Genomic DNA, 19,101 nt, shown 5'->3' on the forward strand with positions numbered 1-19,101 from the left:
GTGGCTTGAAAAATCTGAAGAAAACAATACAATTTCTCAGTTTTACTCTTTTTTCCTCCAGTATCAACTCAGCCTACTCCTGGTTTGGGAAAATGTCCTGCTGAGTTAAATGACCCTACCAACACAAGGATCAACTGCATTCCAGAACAATTCCCAACACAGGTCTGTATGAATATTCTTAACATTTCTGTAAAAATGCAAATAATATGTAGTGATCATTTCTCAACATTGGATAACATCAGACTTCAAAGTTCTAAGTATAAATCAAGGTGCACAAATCTTTTTATTGTAGCTCTTTGTAACGAGTTAATAGATAACTGAAATCACTGGACTTGCACTTCTCAATTTCTGCTCATTCAAATTAAAAAAACTAATATTCATCATGCTTATCAAGATCTTGATGCCAGAAACTTTCATGAAATTTTGATCTCTCCTATCTTCTCAAAGACATCGTATCCTTTCATAAGTTTTCACAGATAACACATTTGTGTTCAAATATCGTTATCTCTGCCTAAGATTTGCAATAATAGTATTAAGGAATATCACACTCATTTTATTTTTAATTATTTTATTTCTTATTCAGACTTGAGCTCAGTGCCTCATGCTCCTATTAAGCCATTCATTCAAGGCTGTGCTCTTATCATTTCTGCTATGTACAACTTTGGGCTTCTACCTGTTCCTTGGAGATAAATGGCACTCATATTTTTCTCTTTGGGCTGGCTTTGAATATCAGTTCTTTGGCTTTGAATCCCAGTCCTCAGAGCTCAGCTTCCTTAGTAGCTAGGATTTCAGGCAGGCGCCTCTGGCACCCAGCTTCAAATTCATTGGAGAGAAGAGTTAAGTGTAGGTGACTGTATTCATGTCACCCCAAATTGGCTCTTTTTTAACTCATGAAAATCTCTATGGGAACAAAAGTGAATAGATATGTGTTGCATTTACCTTTCATCTCCACCTTTTGACAATGTCTATAATACACATGTTTAAAGCTCACCACTGTTGTTTCCTACCATTATGCACTGAACAAATATATGAACATTAAGTTTTCTAGCCTACTTTTGTGACATTAAACAAATAGTATTCTGATTAATATGCCACAGACAATTTTCAATAGACTGAATTCTCCATAGGAAACAGTAGAAAAGTACAGGTTCGGAAAATTGTCCATAGGTAAATGTCTTGAATAACAGTATTTACTGCGATACATGAAGGGAAGTGGCCAGATATTTTCTCAAATAATACTTTCCTCAAGAAATGATTGAGACCTATAGCAGAATTTATTAGAAACAATTCATGTTACCAAAATCATATTACAAGAATCTTTGTAGGAAACATTATAAGCCGGTGATTTATTTTTAATGCCGACTGCAGCTTTGTCATTCCAACCTCTTAGTTTGCTGAAGAATAGTGTCCAAATAATGCAAATGAAACCTCAGAAAATGTACTTTCATGGATCATCTAAGGAAACTTTCTGAGCTTATTTTTAAAGGGTAACTTTGGACATCTAAAGTAAATTGTTTTTCTGTTCTTCTTATGTTAGAACAAGACTTGTACCATGGAGCTACAGTGAGAGATTTCAAGTTTAATTAAATGGTGTCTTGAGATTTTTTATTAGCTGACATGGAATTTCGCAAACTAGATTTAATGAGAGTCTAATATTAAATAATATTTCATCTACTGGATTTTGGACTTTCATGAGAACTTTTAGAGTTTGCCAAGGATGAATGAATATATCGTAGTCTTTTTGACAGTTCACTGGAATTAGAAAAGTGGGGTATGTAGTCCAATGTCAGCTCGCGGTCATGACTTCACTCCTCACTGCTCATTAACCAGCAGTGTGCAACTTTTTCTTAATAGGTGGTTTTACATGTTAATCTTTATTTTTTTTTGGTTATAGAAAAATTGATGGTAAGTGCAAAATAAGTAAAACATGTCTAAATTAGGAAAAGGGGATACATTTTTGCTGCCTTTTCTGCTTGAGGGTGTCTTATGAATTTCAAATGTCATTTTTATTCAAACTCTTGCACTCCCTTTTTATGCTGCTGCTTAGACTCTTACAATTTGAGCATACTAAATTGGCGATGGTTTCTTTAACATACTTCAAATATTGACTTTGCATCCTCTTAAGTTATCATGTAAAGAAATGATTTATCATTTACATATAATAAATAGAGGTAAAGTTAGATGATGGAGATATAGGTAATATAGGTATAAGTAGAAATACAAACATATATGCATGTGCATAGATATATGTGTATATATATATGTACGCATACATCACATATGTTCTGTCAAGAAAATTGTATAATATTAATTACATTTTTCTTGCTTTTTTATTTTTATTTTTTGGCTAGTCCAGGGTCTTGAACTCAGGGCCCAAGCACCGTCCCTGGCTTCTTTTTTCTCAAGGCTAGCACTCTGCCAACTTGAGCCACAGCACCACTTCTGGCCATTTCTATATGTGGTGCTGAGGAATCGAACCTAGGGCTTCATGTTTATGATGCAGCAATCTTGCAACTAGGCCATATTTCCAGCCCCTTTTCTTGCCTTTTAAGTTGTATAAAGATAATCATGGTTGCAAGAGTACTTAACTGGGAAATTGATTTTAATACTAATATAAAATTTGTGTTTTATTTATGTATGTGTGCATCAATTGCATAGATCATACTGTGATATTTCCATACACACATAAAATGTCCTTTGACTATTCTCATTCTCTCTATTCTCTCATTTCAATTTTGTGTTACATTTTCATTTTTAGCGCAGTAAGTTTCACTGTTATTTTTGTCACTGTTTTTCTTTTTTGTTGGTCATGGGGCTTGAATTCTGGGCATGGGTGCTGTCCCTGTGCTCTTTAGCTCAAGGCTAGTGCTCTACCACTTGAGCCACAGTGCCATTTCCTCACTATGCTATGATCATACAAATAGATAATGGATTTTTGGGCATATTCCCCATTACCCACCTCCTTTTTTCCCCTGGTCACTTAACTATATTCCGCATAATAGCTCCACTTTTACATTTATGCTGCATTATTTTTTTTCTTTCTTTTAGGTCTAGATTGCACTTATGAGAGAAAACGTGGGGTATTTGTCTTTCTGCACTTGTCTCACTCAACATGATCATCTCCAGCTCCACCTATTTTCCTGAAAAAGACAAAAATCAATATTTCTTTATGGCTCAAAAATACCACTTTTCCTTTCTCCAGTCATTTGTTGCTGGGCATCAGGCTGATTTCATAGCTCAGCTATTGTGAATAATGATGCAATAAATATGGTGTTTAGGATCTCTGTTGTACGTTGACTTACCTTCCTTCAGATCCATGATCTCAAATTGTATAGCAGGGTACATATATATATATATATATATATATACATGTACACACATATATACATACATACACATAGATATATATTATGTCTATGGATATATAGCATATGGTATATCACATATGTGAAATAAATGTGTATATATGTATAGACATATATTATCTATGTATATACAGCATCGGATATATCACATCTTTTACAGTACATATTATATAATATATGCAAGATATAATGTACATTACATGTTACATATTATAATACAGAATATAATATATGTATGTTTTTATTATATGTATATATTATATAATATATACCACATACATACAGATTATGTGTGTGTGTGTGTGTGTGTGTGTGTGTGTGTGTGTGGTGTCTAGTTTTAGGCTTCCGGGGGACTTTTCTATGTACTTCCATATTGGTTTCATTAATTTTCATTCCTGTTGACAGTGTGTACAATCTTATATAGTGTATACATATATAAATTAGATATACCAAATATTGACACTATCGCTTCCTCATCAGAAGTTATGATAGTTTTCATTCTTTTGTTTCTTCATCTTTACGCTAGTGCCAGGGTTTTAACTCATCCTTGAGCTTTCACTCAGCTTTTTCTAGTTAAGGATGGCATTTTACCACTTGATCTGTGCCGTCAGCACAGTTGGAGTCAGAGAATCCGGCATTTCTTCCAAGGCTGGCATCAAACTGTGATACTGAGATCTTACCTTCTGAGCATCTAGGATTACAGAAGTGAAAAACCAATACTGTTCTTTTAACTTGCTTTTCCTTCATTTCCTTGGTTTTTCTTTCATACTCATTTCCTTTATTGCTATAGATGTTGAGCCTTTCATGTATTCACTGGCTACTTGTACATCATTATTTGGGAACTGTCTATTTAATCATTTTGCCAATTTATTAATTGAATTGATCATTTTAATGTTTACTTTTTTGTTTTTGTGTTTTGTTTTTTTTTGGGGGGGCAGTCCTGGGCTTGGACTCAGGGCCTGAGCACTGTCCCTGGCTTCCTTTTGCTCAAGGCTAGCACTCTGCCACTTGAGCCACAGCGACACTTCTGGCCATTTTCTGTATATGTGGTGCTGGGGAATTGAACCCAGGGCCTTATGTATACGAGGCGAGCACTTTTGCCACTAGGCCATATTCCCAGCCCCTAATGTTTACTTTTTGACATTTTTATACAGTATTCATCTTTATTTCAATGAATAGACTAATATACTATTTTAATAATCAGATATTCTGTGGCATTTTATTACAGTTATTCTACTTTATTCTGTTCTGTTTCATTCCATTCTATTTTATGAATCTCCTTTTGCAAGAGCATAAAGTTTCTTGCACTTGATTTCAAACTGTACTGAAATTAGGTTTTGTAATAACCATTGGCATAGGTCTGCTTTGGACATGATTGCTTTGGCTATTACAGATTCCAAGGTTCTTATGAATTCTGGGATTGCTTTTCTATTTCTGTGAAGAAAGGCACTGCATTTTTGATGGGGAATACATTCAATCTGTAATTGCTTTTAATACTATAACAATTTACAAATTATTAATTCTGTTAAATTTTTGAACATAGAACATCTTTCCATCTTCCAGTGAGTGCCTTCGGTGTTTTTTTTTTCCCACAGTGCTTCATTCTATTCATTATGTTAGATTTCTCCACATTTAATTTATCCGTAAATAACTTATTTACAGGCTACTCTAAATGAGTTGGATTTTTTGTTGATATGTATAAAAATCCAGTGTTTCTTGAGTATTGAGTTTCTATCAGCATAGATTGATGGTCAGATTTATGAGATTTTTCCGAGGTCATCACTATGTTTAAACATTAAATACTCAAGGGTTTTAGATGTTCTTATTTAGTACAATGGTAACACTAACCTTGTCAAAGAGTTTTTATTATTTTGGAGTATATTCTTTCTCTCTATATTTCAGGGATTTTTTATCATTTTTGGATCTTGTATTTTTCAAAATCTTTCTATCTGTCCATTGAAATGATCCTGTGTGTAATCATGGGGTATGTTTTTTTGACTGTAATATGACATTCATTTTTAAGGATTTTATCTGTTCTGTAACTTTAGCTTGTCCCATCTCTCTATTCTTTATGCCCGTGATTCATAGCTTTGATATCATAGAGGCCTTACACATCTCTTTGATACATCATTTATGTTTCTTTTCCTGAATTTTTACTAGAATATTATAACTCATCTTCCTTATTTTCAAGTACTGTTAGTGTACCTTCAATTGTGTCCATCTGTTTACCTAGGCTTGCACCTCTGTTTTTGACTTGCTTTTTGTGTTTTTAATTTAGAGAATCCTGTATATGATTATTAAGAACACATATTTCTATTGACTTCCTCTTGCATATCCTTCATTATCTTCCTTATTTTCACCAATGGATTATTTCTAGAGTTTACTTTGTAATCATTCAGGTATTTGTATGTGGCTTTTTAAAATGTGAAGCTTTTAATCATTTGAAATCTTTCAGTTTAAGTATTCTCAATGTTCAGAAAGGACTGTATTGTGTCAGTGTTGAGTTCTAATTTCTTTCTAGTAGACTCAGTAATAGCTCAGTAGCCAACAATTTATCCATTCACAGAGTATGGCCCCCAGATCCATTCAGATGGTGGCAAATTAGTCTCTCTTAGTTCCCAGTGACCACACTGTTGTTATACATAAGTTGACAGTGGACCCTAAGAGGACTCAGTTGTCTGTTTCTGTGCTATTTTCTCTTTTTGTTCATTGTTTTTATTTTTCTTTCCATTTTTATTGTCAAAGAGATGTACAGAGTGGTTTCAGTTTTATACATAAGGTAGTGAGTATATTTCTTATCAAACTTGTTTCCTCCTCCCTCATTTTTCTTCCTCTTTCCCTTCCCCCAATGCCTTACACCTCCCATGAGTTATACAGTTGGATTACTGGCATATAGTTTTGTAAGTATTGCTGTTGCATTGGTTCGTCTTTTACCCTTTGTCTCTCCCTTTTGATGTTCCCCTTCCCTTCCCTAGTTCCAATAAGCATATACATAAAATACCCAAGGTACCAAAATCAGTAACAGTGACATCAGGGGTAAAACCCTGGGGGAAAAAAGACAGAAGAAAGTGGCAAAATTTCATATGGTACATTGAAAATAACATTCTTTGTGTAGTAGCTGCTACCTACACAGCTAGATTTGAGATATACCTCTATGAAATTCTGAAACTTAAATATTTTTTTCCAAAGATGTATTCCCAAATAGGGTTATTTTAGGATCAAGAGTTTCCACATATGGATGAGAGGAACATGATTTTGGTAATAATACTGGGACAAACATACATGTGCTGTATATATGATCCTTTTTGTACATTGCAGTGTAGTATATGTAGTTACTCCTGCACATACATATGAAAATGAAATTAAAAAAAAAAACTTGTTGCATTTTACCTGGTAGAATTTCATGAGATCATACACTAATAGTTACTTAATTTTTTTTTAAATCTTTGTTTTGCAAACATAGCGTAAGAAATGAGTAGATGGATGGATGGTGGCTCTGCTAGCCTGTAATCATAGATGTAATGTTGTAATCCACATTCTTTTGATCCTGGTTCAAAACAAGCCCAGGCAGAAAATTCCATGACAATTCATTTAGAATTAACCAGCAAAATGCCAAAACGTAGGCATGGCTTAGGTGGTAAATGCCAGCTGTGAAAAGGCAAGCTGAATAAGCTGTCTAGGTCCGGCAGTCAGACAAAGATAACTGCACAAGTGATCTGTTAACCAATCAATCAGCCAATGATAGATGATGAATTAACAGGATCATGTAAAATTACTAAAATTAAAAAAAGGAAATACAATTAAGAATATAAAGGAACTGTTCAAATATATGCATAGATAATTTTAACAAAAAATTTAATTTATTAGTTATAGTGAAATAAATTGAATAATGTATTTTTCCTAATATCTTGGAAGATTTCATTTTAATTTTTAAAGATTATCTTTTATTGTCTCAAGTGACAGCCTTTAGTTGTCAAATCATAAATTACCACCATAATATAAATGTGTGAAATTTAAATATGGGGTATATGTTCAACAATTTGAATGGGAGATATATATATATATATATATATATATATATATATATATATATATATATCCATACTAATAAGATGTCTTCCAAAACTCCGTGTTCACTCGGGCACCCAGAATGTGATTTTGTTTGCAAATAAGGGTAAAGTAGCCTTAATAATTTAAGAAGAATTCATACTAGATTAAAATCCTCCCTAACTATAACTGGTGCCTTTTAAGTAGAGAAAGCACCCACCAGCAGTCCCACAGTAACAGAGAGGAATGCCACTTTAAGTGTAAGCAGAGACTGGATCTGATCACAAATCCAGGGCTGCCAACTTTATTAGAGGCCCATGAAAGCCAGGGGCAGAGCCGTGCAGGGTCCCCTTACTCTGAGTTTGGGTTTCAATTAATTTCTGTGAATTCATGCTGTGGTTTATCATGGCTACTGTGTAACTCTAGAAAAAATTAAAAAAAATAGAGCATATCTTGGGAAATTTATTGTATATCTTTTGTTCTACTTTTTTCAAAATATGGTTAAAACATCTTTTATTTTTGCTGCTTTTATCTCTTCATGACTTAATTAACTAATTTATACTGAGTAACAGCTCCACTTGAGGGTTATTTTTGTGTTTTTTGTGGGGATTTTGTTGTTGTTGTTGTTCTTAGTTAGAGATATGAGTCTCTTGCCATTTTCTGCACGGGCTGGCTTTGAACCTCAATCCTCAGATTTCTGCCTTCCAATTGCATCTTTTATTTTTTTTTAAATTGTAATTCAATATCTTTTAAAGTCATTTTGTGTCTTGTCTAGTTCTGCCTTTTTGTTGTATGTTAACAATATAAACACCTTTGCAAAATTTCTATAAATAATTTTTTGTATAACTACATTTTGTATCATGGGCAATATTGATATAAGCTACATAGTTAACTGGATTTATAATTTGCCCAATTAGAAGGCTCACATACTTAAAGGTCTGATATGAAGCCACCCTCCAGAATGGGCAGATGGAATAGTAGTAAAGCTTCTAATGTATTTGTGTGTGTGTGTGTGTGTGTGTGTGTGTGTGTCTACCTGTCTGTCTCTTTGTCAGTCTGTCTGTATCTGTCTGTGTAACTTAAGGTATTTTAATTTAATGGTAAAACGGGAGAGAGATTAACATGAACTTTCACTTGACTAAATATAAAGGCTTTTAATTCATTTTAAAGATAAAAAAACAGGAAAAAATTCTTCAGGTTTTCCAACTTTGAAAATGATCTCAGTAGATTTTCATTTTGGAGATTCTATTTTTTTTTGTATGCGCAGTATCACCATGCCACTCAACTTCCCAGTGGGAGCTTAAAATGCTTTTCACTTGAAATAATACCTTATTTGTATAATAAAATTTTGAAGAATTCTCTTAAACATTGAGTTGCATTAACTATTTGTGACTTCTGATATATATATGTTTATCCAAGTATATATTAGATATAGTTGTTCAAATAAATAAATATTGAAATAATAAATAGCTGAAAATCACTATAAGTTTTTATTTACTGAATTCAGGTTTATATCTTCTTTCATTATACTTTCATTTGCAATTTGATATATAATTACAACCACCTCTGTTGGTTATCAGCACCACAATCAGAAAACAGAATACATTATAATTTTCTAGTGAGCAGGAATATGTATAATTTCTGACTTTACAATAATGTGCATGGATTAGGGACATCATATCACAGAGAAAGTCTATCAGATGTGATTTGGATTAATTCAATTTATTCAATGCTTACCTTTCTTCCTAGTGGAAGGAAAGAGAAGGAAAATATTGTGAGAGCGTATTCTGTATTTGTAAACATAAGCTTATTATTAAGTACTCATTCACTGGGGAAACAAAGACAGCCCCATTTGGTAATAGAAACCATATTACTCTGTTACAATATTATATCAGGTGACCTGTGAGCAGAGAGGCTGCTGCTGGAGGCCTGGGAATAATTCTGGCATCCCTTGGTGCTTCTTTGCCGATAACCATGGCTACATCATGGAGCAAAAGACACTAAAAGACAATGGTAAGATGCTTTCTGTTGTGATAAGTTAACAGAATACATTTTAAGTAGAAAAATCTCTTCTGTTTCATAAAATTTAATTTTATTGTCAAGGCGATGTACAGAGGGGTTACAGTTACATAAGGTAATGAGCACATTTCTTGTTGAACACTGTTACCCATTCCCTCATTTTTCTCCCAATTGGAACTATTTGTTATGTAGAATAAAATCAGTGTGTACACAAAATATTCAAGTTATTTCCATCAAAGAAGTTTTTGCAAGAAGTGTCTTCCAAGTTAAAAGAACACTCCCTCGTTATCCTATGTATCATAAAAATATAAGCATGTGAAGGAATTTTACAACCTCTTTGTATATGTTTATATGTGAAATTACACGTGCCTGTTTTCTTGTTCATTTTTGTTAAGGACTTGAAGCCAAATTAAACAGAATCGCTTCGCCTACACTATTTGGGAATGACGTTCCCAGTGTCCTCCTCACAACTCAAAGTCAGACGCCCAATCGATTGCGGATCAAGGTTTGATAATTTCTCATTTCTAAAGAAGAGTTAATTTTGAAATATATTTTGTGAACACTCTCTCACCTGAGATGAATTTTTCCTTACCATCAGATTTAATTATACTAATTAATCCCCTTCTTAAAACTTGCTTGCTTGTTGATAATATAATTAATAAAAAATAATAGTACATTCCCTATTACTTATGAAGGCTGTGTAAAATACATAACCACATTTTCTTGGGGAAACAATTTCTCAGTAAACGTGATGTGAATAATTTTTAGTACCCTCACTGCAGGCTGTGATTTGGTGTTACTTTAAAGTTTTGATACAAGTGTGAATAATGGCATCTCAATGTCACAGTCATTCTCTTTTGTTTTGTTGTTTTTTCTTTTCTAACTGGTTGAAATTCGCATGTTTCCGTATTTGTTTGCTCCTTCCTTCCTTCCTTCCTTCCTTCCTTCCTTCCTTCCTTCCTTCCTTCCTTCCTTCCTTCCTTCCTTCCTTCCTTCCTTCCTTTATTTGGGGGGGTCGCTTTAACTCTGGGTTTGGACACTGAGCTCTTCAGCTCCAGGCTGGTGGTCTAACACTATTGAGCCTCAGGGCCACTTCTGTTTGTCTGATGGTTAATTGGAGACAAGAGTCTCACAGACTTTCCTGCAGCGGCCGGCCTTGAACCATGATCCTCAGCTCTCATCCTCCTGAGTAGCTAGGATTACAGGCATGAGCCACTAACCCCCAGTTCATGCTTCACTTTATAGAAACCAATGTTGCTGCTTTGTAGCAAGTAGTTTTGTAAGTTCAGAGAAAAATAAGAGTACAGTACATTATCATTTGAAGAGTAATCTTTACCACTACCTTACTGTGAATTAGGTGATATTTAATTAAATTAATTATTTTAGTTGACAATGAACTTGGTATTTCATGTGCTAGACCAATGCTCCACTAGTGGCTAAATTTGCTTCCCTGAGTATTTTTCTAAAACAATTTTTCAATCTAAGGAGACGAACACTCAAAAACTCTGAGAGTAATGTTATTATCTAATATTCAAAAACCAGCATTTGGTAATGCTATCATCAATTTTTGTATCAGCAGATATAAACTTTTACTTGATTCTGTATATTTGAATTTTATTAATCAATTAGACACACTTATTTTTAATAATTTTTTTTAGTAATTTGTGGTTTACTTATATGTACTCTCATAAAGTCAAACTGTAGATTGTGACTATGTGACTTTGTCTATAAAATCACTCAACATTTTATTTCGGCTTCCATTTAGTCATCCTGAGTTAGAGTACTCTGAATCCATTTGATTTGTTTTAATCTTTGCAGATTGCTGATCCCACTAATAAAAGATATGAAGTTCCCCATCAGTTTGTAAAAGATTTTTCTGGATCCGTGCCTTCTGAAACGCTGTATGATGTCCAGACTACAAATAATCCATTCAGCATCAAAGTTATCAGAAAAAGCAACAACAATGTTTTGTAAGTCATGACTTAACAAAAAAAAATCACATTTCATTTATTTAAGTAACTGGCTGCTATTATCTCACTGTTAGAGAATAATACCAAGACATTTGTCACAAAGAATAAATTGCTTCCCCCAAAATGACTGGCTGTAGAATTGTTTAAAGATTAGCATGAGAAAAGGGGGATTGTTGGCTATAGCTAAAGTGTGCTAAAGCATTAGAGGAACTCTAACTAGGATTAGAATCTTGCCTATTCTTTTGCATATGTCCAGCTACTGCTGTGTGTTAGCCTCATTATTTACAAAATTCTGTAGCCATTTTGCAGGATAAAGTAGTTATCAATTAAGGTATTAGTTACTGTGACAATCTTAAGAGAATTTTCATACACCTAATAAATCCTAGTTAAATTCACCACTCTTAGTTTGGATTGCTTAGGGTGAAGGTAATTGATGCCAAGATTTTAGAAGTTTCTCATCAAAATTTTCCCCTCAAAAGAGAATAATCATTCTTACATTCCCCCAATATTACTTAACCAATTGTCAAAAGTCAGTATCACTGGCTGGGGATATGGCCTAGTGGCTAGAGTGCTTGCCTCGTATACATGAGGCCCTAGGTTTGATTCCCCAGCACCATATATACAGAAAATGGCCAGAAGTGGCGCTGTGGCTCAGGTGGCAGAGTGCTAGCAAGAAGAAGCCAGGGACAGTGCTCAGGCCCTGAGTCCAAGCCCCAGGACTGGCCAAAAAAAACCCCAAAAACTCAGTATCAGAAATTACTTTTACTACATTCTAGTACTTTTTCAGTTGACTTTGTGATAGTCCATAAAAATATCGAATTATAAGTGACATAGACAAATTAATTGTATTCAAACTTGTATGTGGAATCCAAATAAGTTGAAATCCCAGGGCAGAACATAGAACATTGGTTACCGGTGGCAATTGCAATGAGGGAAGATGAGTGAATATATTTTGGTAAAGTTTTAGACAGAAAGAAAGAATTTTCAATATCTACTACATGGTATCACAACTTGTTTAGATGTTTGTTAATAAACATCTAACATCTATTATTATTATTTTTTTCTGGTACCGAATACTGAAATTAGGGCCATGTGCTTATTCGCTATACTATACAGTTTGAGCCATGTCTCCCGCCCCTTTTTTGCCTCAGTTATTTTCAAGGTAAAATCTTACTTTGTGCCTGGGCTGGACAGCTCACTGTCCTCTACAATGTGCTTCGGTGTGGCATGGGATGGCAGGCTTGTAGACTTCACACATAGCCCTTGTTGACATGGAGCTTGGGACATTTTTACTGCTCTCCAGATGCAATCCTCTCATCTCGGCCTCTCAAGTAACTGGGATTCCAGTCTTGGCTGAACTACCACACTTTGCTATGCTTTAATTCATATTTTGATATATTTCAAAAATTGATAAGACTGTACTCAGACCAAAGGTTCATAATTATAAATATGTATGATCATGGGTATGATAAATTGATTATTTATCAATATATATCAAAATATGACACTATACTCCATACATGTCTATGTTCATAGTTTGCTAATGAAAATGTAAAATATTAAAGCCTAGTTAACTTTTTTGGTAGTATATATTTGGTGGATATACAATACGCAAGCTTTTTCATCTTTTTAGGAAAATAATTTTGAAGTGAATTGTAACATAAATGTTGGATGTGTGGAAGTCAGGACAATATTATATCATAAAACCATGGTATAAAGTTCAGTCCTTGGAGCTAGGCAAAGCTGGGTTTGAAACAGGGCGTTACTATCTATTTTGTCAGATGTGTGAAGTGATTTTCACCCTGTTGGTGACAGCGGTGTTGTGGGATGGGCGGGGCTGCTCCGGCTGAGTGTTGGAGGGGGTACTGAAGCAGAGAACACATGAAGGGATCAGAGTTTGTGTGGATGCAACAAGCAAGTGAGGAGCTTGCAGCAATTTTTGTTTCTAAAAAGTGACTGACTTTGTTCAAATGAAATCTTCCGGCTGAAGTTTCCACATAACCATACGTGGCAAAAATACCTTACATATCTTTCTGGATTGTGTCTTTCTGTCCTTTATGGTTCAGATTTGATACCAGTGTTGGACCTCTGGTTTACTCCGACCAATACTTGCAGATCTCCACCAAACTTCCCAGTGAATACATGTACGGTCTTGGGGAACACATTCATAAGAGATTTCGTCATGATGTGAATTGGAAAACATGGCCTATCTTTACTCGAGATGAACTTCCTGGGAATGTGAGAAATCATCTTCCTTGTTTTAAATTAAATGAGTATGTTGGAGCAGATGATGTTTGAAGCTTATTTGATTTTGTATGTATACATGTACGGACTATATACTTACCCATATATATACAAGTGTACTATGCTTGTATGTATGTGTGCATATTTATAGTGGGGCTGGAATTCAGGGTGCTATACCATGTTCAGCTTTTCTCACACGACTGTCACTCTACCATTTAAGTCATACCCCCAGTCCTATTTATGACAGGTTCTTTGGAGATAAAAGTTTTAATCGACTTTTCTATGTGGGATGGATTTGAGCTACTGTCCTCAACTGTCTGACTCCTGATTAGCTATGATTGCAGGGATGACCAACCAACTTTGGGTATATTATTTATTCAGCATTACCAGTCAGATTATTGGTACCATTAATCATTGATAGGTAATCCAAATCTTACTCAGTTTACTTAGGGCTAAACTCTAAATCTTAAATTAATTCTGTGACTAACAGAGTTTTTTAGGACTTGAACAAAAATCTTCTTGATTATGAATGATTTCGTGGACTTTCATTGTTATATTTTATTATTTCTATTCGATCACATTTATATTTTACATGTGTAAGGCCTGTTGTTTGCGATTATTCTAGTTGAATGCTCAATATGTATTTACAAATATTTTTTAATGTCTATATACAGTGTCTTCCTATCTTTCATACACCATAGCAAAACAGTGTGCTTAAAAATGATATGTACAAGATTACAATGCAGTATTTCTTCATAGAGTTGTCTCTTCCAGAATATGAGATTCTTTAGGATAATGAATATACCATTAAAATAGTTTTTTAAACATTTATGATATTTAAATGCTAGTGTTATTTTTCTTCCAAATATGTAAATGTTTATTTCAAGACGTCCCCAACTCCCCAATTGGGAGAGAACTACCAGTAAGTTCTACCAATTTCTGTTACAGTTTTGCTGATTATAATAAACAGCAAGGTGAGAACCTTGGTGTGTCCTGAGGTTTGACCACTAGCTCCATGCCCTGGCTAACTGTGATTCGCATCCCTGTTCTCAGCCTCCCCAATACCTAGGATTACAGGCGTGAGCCATGGGTGCAGGCTTCATGTTCATTTCTTCATACATTCTTTCCTAAATTTATTCTGTTTGTTTTATTTCATTTTTGTTACTGCTGTGGTTTGAACTTACAGGCTCACGCTGAAAGCATTGTACCAGTCGAGTCACATCACACACCTTTTAAATTTTGAGATAGAGTCTCTTGTTTTTTTTCTTTTCTTTTTTTTTTTTTTCCTTGAGGATGGCTCAGGACCGTAACCCTCCTGTGTATACTATCTAAAGAGCTGGGACTATAGGCGTGTTTCACGATGTTCATATTCTTTTAAAAAAAATTCTACAGTCAGATAAACATCAGTTTCCTTTCACCTGTTGATGCTTTCAGACTTCTGTTAGTTCAGCTATGCATCTGCTCTCAATAAATATATTGAGGAAAATTTATAAAGTTCGTTAACAGAATGTGAATAATAGGTAAATATACCACCACTTCATTAGGAGTAGCTCACACATATGTTCTCAATTATAATAAAGCATAGAGAAGGGAAAACATTCTAGTAATATATCAGTATATTTCATATTGTTTTATACTAAATTCTTTAATGTAAAATAAGTTACATAAATTTTGTGCTATACTGTTTGCTTTGGGATATAGAGGGAAGAAAAAATATTGTATGTAGCTAAATTCAGAAACAAGTAATTTTCTAAAGAAACTTTTACCGTAAATACTGTAAAACTTTTACCTTACTTGGAACTTTAATTAGCAAATTTTTGCCTTATAGAACAATCACAACTTATACGGCCATCAGACATTCTTCATGTGTATGGAAGACACGACTGGAAAAGCGTTTGGGGTGTTTTTAATGAACAGCAATGCAATGGGTAGGTTTACTTTAGCTAATGGTCCAAGGGGATTTGCTATGTTATACCCCACTGTTTTGATACCAACCAGATTGTAGATGGTACCATAAGCTTTGTCTATGACTCACCATGTGGAATTTTTAGAAGTGGGACTTGGAATTAGTGATGCAACATTTTTGCCTATCAGTGTTTCCATGATGAGGAGAATTTTCTGTTTTTCAATGTGCATATGGGTGTTTCCCTTTAGAGCAATTTGAAAATATATCCTTTCATACAAGCTTCTGTCATCCCAACCACCCCATTTATCAAGATGTATTTACTCTGTATAACGAAGAAAAATATATCTGTGAGGGTATTTGGTAATATATATATATATTATATATATATATATACATACACACACACACACACATATATGCCTATGTCTGATTCACATGTGTAATCCTAGGTGTGAGTCAGCCTGGGCAAAAAATTTCCATAAGACTCTTACCTCCAATTAATCACCAACAAGCTGAAATTAGAACTGTGGCTCAAGGGGTAGAGCATTAGCCTTGAACCAAAGAGCTCAGAGACACTGCCCAGGCTTTGAGTTTAAGCCCAAGAACTGCCAAAAAGGAAAAGAAGGAATAAATACAGTCTAGTTTACTATAAATCAAGTGACATAGAAGCCTTCCTTTAAATAAATATATGCATAAAATACAAATATATATATATATATATTCAATAGTGATATTAGTGAGTCAGTGATAACAAAAAGTGACCAAATTGAGGGCTGGGAATATGGCCTAGTGGCAAGAGTGCTTGCCTCCTACACATGAAGCTCTCGGTTCGATTCCCCAGCACCACATATGTGGAAAATGGCCAGAAGTGGTGTTGTGGCTCAGGTGGCAGAGTGCTTGCCTTGAGCAGGAAGAAGTCAGGGACAGTGCTCAGGCACAGAGTCCAAGGCCCAGGACTGGCCAAAAAAAAAAAAAAAGTGACTAAATTGAATGTTTCAGAAAGAGTAATATTTTACTAAATATCAAATCACATATAAAATATTAAACTGAAAACCTGTTTTTTTTTCCCCTTTTTGCTTAAGAATTAATACGTTGTAGCATGACCCTCAAAGAGTCGTGAGTTGAAAGACTGATATACCATTACAGAAATGATTTTTTTTTTTTTTGGCCAGTCCTTGGCCTTGTACACTGGCCTCAACACTTGGCCTCAACACTGTCCCTGGCTTCTCTTTGCTCAAGGCTAGCACTCTACTACTTGAGCCACAGTGCCACTTCTGGCCGTTTTCTATATATGTGGTGCTGAGAATTGAACCCAGGCCTTCTTGTATACAAGGAGAGCACTTTTACCAGTAGGCCATATTCCCATCCCCAGAAATAAACCTTTTGGTTATGAAAGGTTCATTCTCCATCTCCTGGTTATGCAATTCCCAGGGGAGTTTTGCTCTCTTTTAATGGTCGCCTCACAAATGTGGCATTCTATTTTTTCAATGTTATTGCTACAGGTAATTATTTCTTCCTAATCAGTTAAAACAATACGGAATCATATGTTCAGAGCGATGTTTTATTCAAGTGTGAAGTGGTTTTGTATAATATACATATGTGTGTGTGTGCATCTATATTTCCAATTTTTGTTTTTCAGAGATTTTAATCCAACCCACTCCAATAGTAACTTACAAAATCATTGGTGGTATTCTGGACTTCTATATATTCCTTGGAGATACACCAGAACAAGTGGTACAACAGTATCAAGAGGTGAGTGTTCAATGCTTACATAATACTATTATTTTATTCTCTATTGCTTTATTATCTAACAATTACACAAAATGAAACATTATTTCACCTCTCTATGGCCTCTTGTTTAGAAGGTATATTTGCACCTTACATTTGTTTCAAGATATAAATATGGAGTTTTAATTTTTTCTCCCATGAAAAGAACCTATATGTTTTTCTGGTTTTAACTTTTAAGTAGCTGTACCAAGGAGGTTTATTTCAACATGTCAGGTTCTCAGTGTGGTTCTCTATCCTGCATTTCAAAGTGATTTTTACTTCCAAACAGTTAATTTCAGAATAATCTCAGAAGTTACATTCCTTTGGTATGTTGCATATTTTATCTTTGTTATTCTCAACCTATTTCAGTAGAATAAAGCAGTAGATTATATCTAATTTTTGTACACTGAAAACAGACTTTTTCTCAGTGATGTTTTGAGGATAATTTGGATCAAAAAATTAGTTGTTGGTATTAGAAAAACTTTCCTTTTATTATTTTTACACTTTTATTTTTTTTCCTTTAACTTTTCACAATAGAAAATATGAGAAATGTTATTTTCTTGAGTACTGCAATGTACATTTTTAAAAATAAGCAGACGACAAGGGGAAACACATAAACTTTATGAGAGTTATGTGAAAAAAATTCTTACACAATCAGCAAGGAAAATCTCAGCAGGCAAGTCATTTTAGATTTTCCTTACAATATGTAGTTAAATGAGTCCCTAGAGATAAAAAGCCTGTTAATATCAGTGACTAGTTCTTACTATAGTTTTCCCTATTGTAAAAAACTAAACATGCATTGCTTTCCTCAAGCTCATCGGCCTGCCAGCCATGCCCGCCTACTGGAGTCTTGGATTCCAGTTGAGTCGCTGGAATTATGGGTCCTTAGACGTAGTGAAGGAAGTGGTCAGAAGAAACCGGGAAGCTGGCATTCCATATGTAAGTAGCACGAAAGCTTGGTGGGGAGATAATTCTGATGTTTAACACTGCCACATAATAGCAAACGTACCGCACTCTGAGGAGTATATATGATGCTTCAGCTTCCCTGTAATGGTGATGTCTATATCTATTCCCTATGTCCAATTGGGCCTGACAATTACAAATTGTACATTGAAGAATTATGCTAGAAATGGAGATATATTCATATATAATATACATTCATTTTATATATGTATATATCCATGTATCATATATTAATATATCACATATTTGTATATCACATATAATCATAGATTCCTATATATGATCATATATTACATTATTTATTCCTATGTACTTACATATATATTTATATACATATATTTGTATATATGAGAGCGAAATTTCATTCAGTTTCAGAAATGAATTCCAAGTATTCTATTTTGTTTTGGAATTCTGCAGTTTCTTTTTCCTATGAAATGAAATTTATGAATATATAAATATGTGTATACATGTGTATATATATTCATATGTATTTATAATACAAGGAATAGCTCTAGTCAGTAGCAAAGAAATCAGTTTTTTCTTCACTGCTTTTATAGATAAAATGATCAAAACTTGGGTTGAGGTTGTGACTCACTGGGTACAGTATTTGCTAAGTATTATTTCAGATCCTGAATTCAAATATCAGCACTGGTGTTATGGAGAAAATTAGAACAACTAATATTAGACTTACAATAAAATTTGAATAACTAAAATTACAACAGCAAAATTACTTAATTTAATTAGAATAACTACAATTAGAATTACTGCAATTAGAATAACTAATGTGGCTTCTTTTATTAAATGAAGGTATTATTACTTT

At 34.1% G+C, this 19,101-nt stretch overlaps 1 protein-coding gene across 1 annotated transcript in view; it reads left to right on the forward strand.

Annotated features, from left to right (window-relative positions):
• Si (sucrase-isomaltase) overlaps positions 1-19,101 on the forward strand; it is a 99,248-nt gene that overhangs the window by 8,439 nt on the left and 71,708 nt on the right. The window contains exons 2-9 of the mRNA XM_048345852.1: positions 62-162; positions 9,308-9,425; positions 9,827-9,936; positions 11,250-11,401; positions 13,468-13,639; positions 15,474-15,573; positions 17,191-17,303; positions 18,132-18,257. Coding sequence (XP_048201809.1) covers positions 62-162; positions 9,308-9,425; positions 9,827-9,936; positions 11,250-11,401; positions 13,468-13,639; positions 15,474-15,573; positions 17,191-17,303; positions 18,132-18,257 — 992 coding nt within the window. The remainder of the gene's footprint in view (positions 1-61; positions 163-9,307; positions 9,426-9,826; positions 9,937-11,249; positions 11,402-13,467; positions 13,640-15,473; positions 15,574-17,190; positions 17,304-18,131; positions 18,258-19,101) is intronic.

This window comes from Perognathus longimembris, chromosome 5 (genome assembly GCF_023159225.1).
Source record: "Perognathus longimembris pacificus isolate PPM17 chromosome 5, ASM2315922v1, whole genome shotgun sequence".
Taxonomy (NCBI): domain Eukaryota; kingdom Metazoa; phylum Chordata; class Mammalia; order Rodentia; family Heteromyidae; genus Perognathus; species Perognathus longimembris.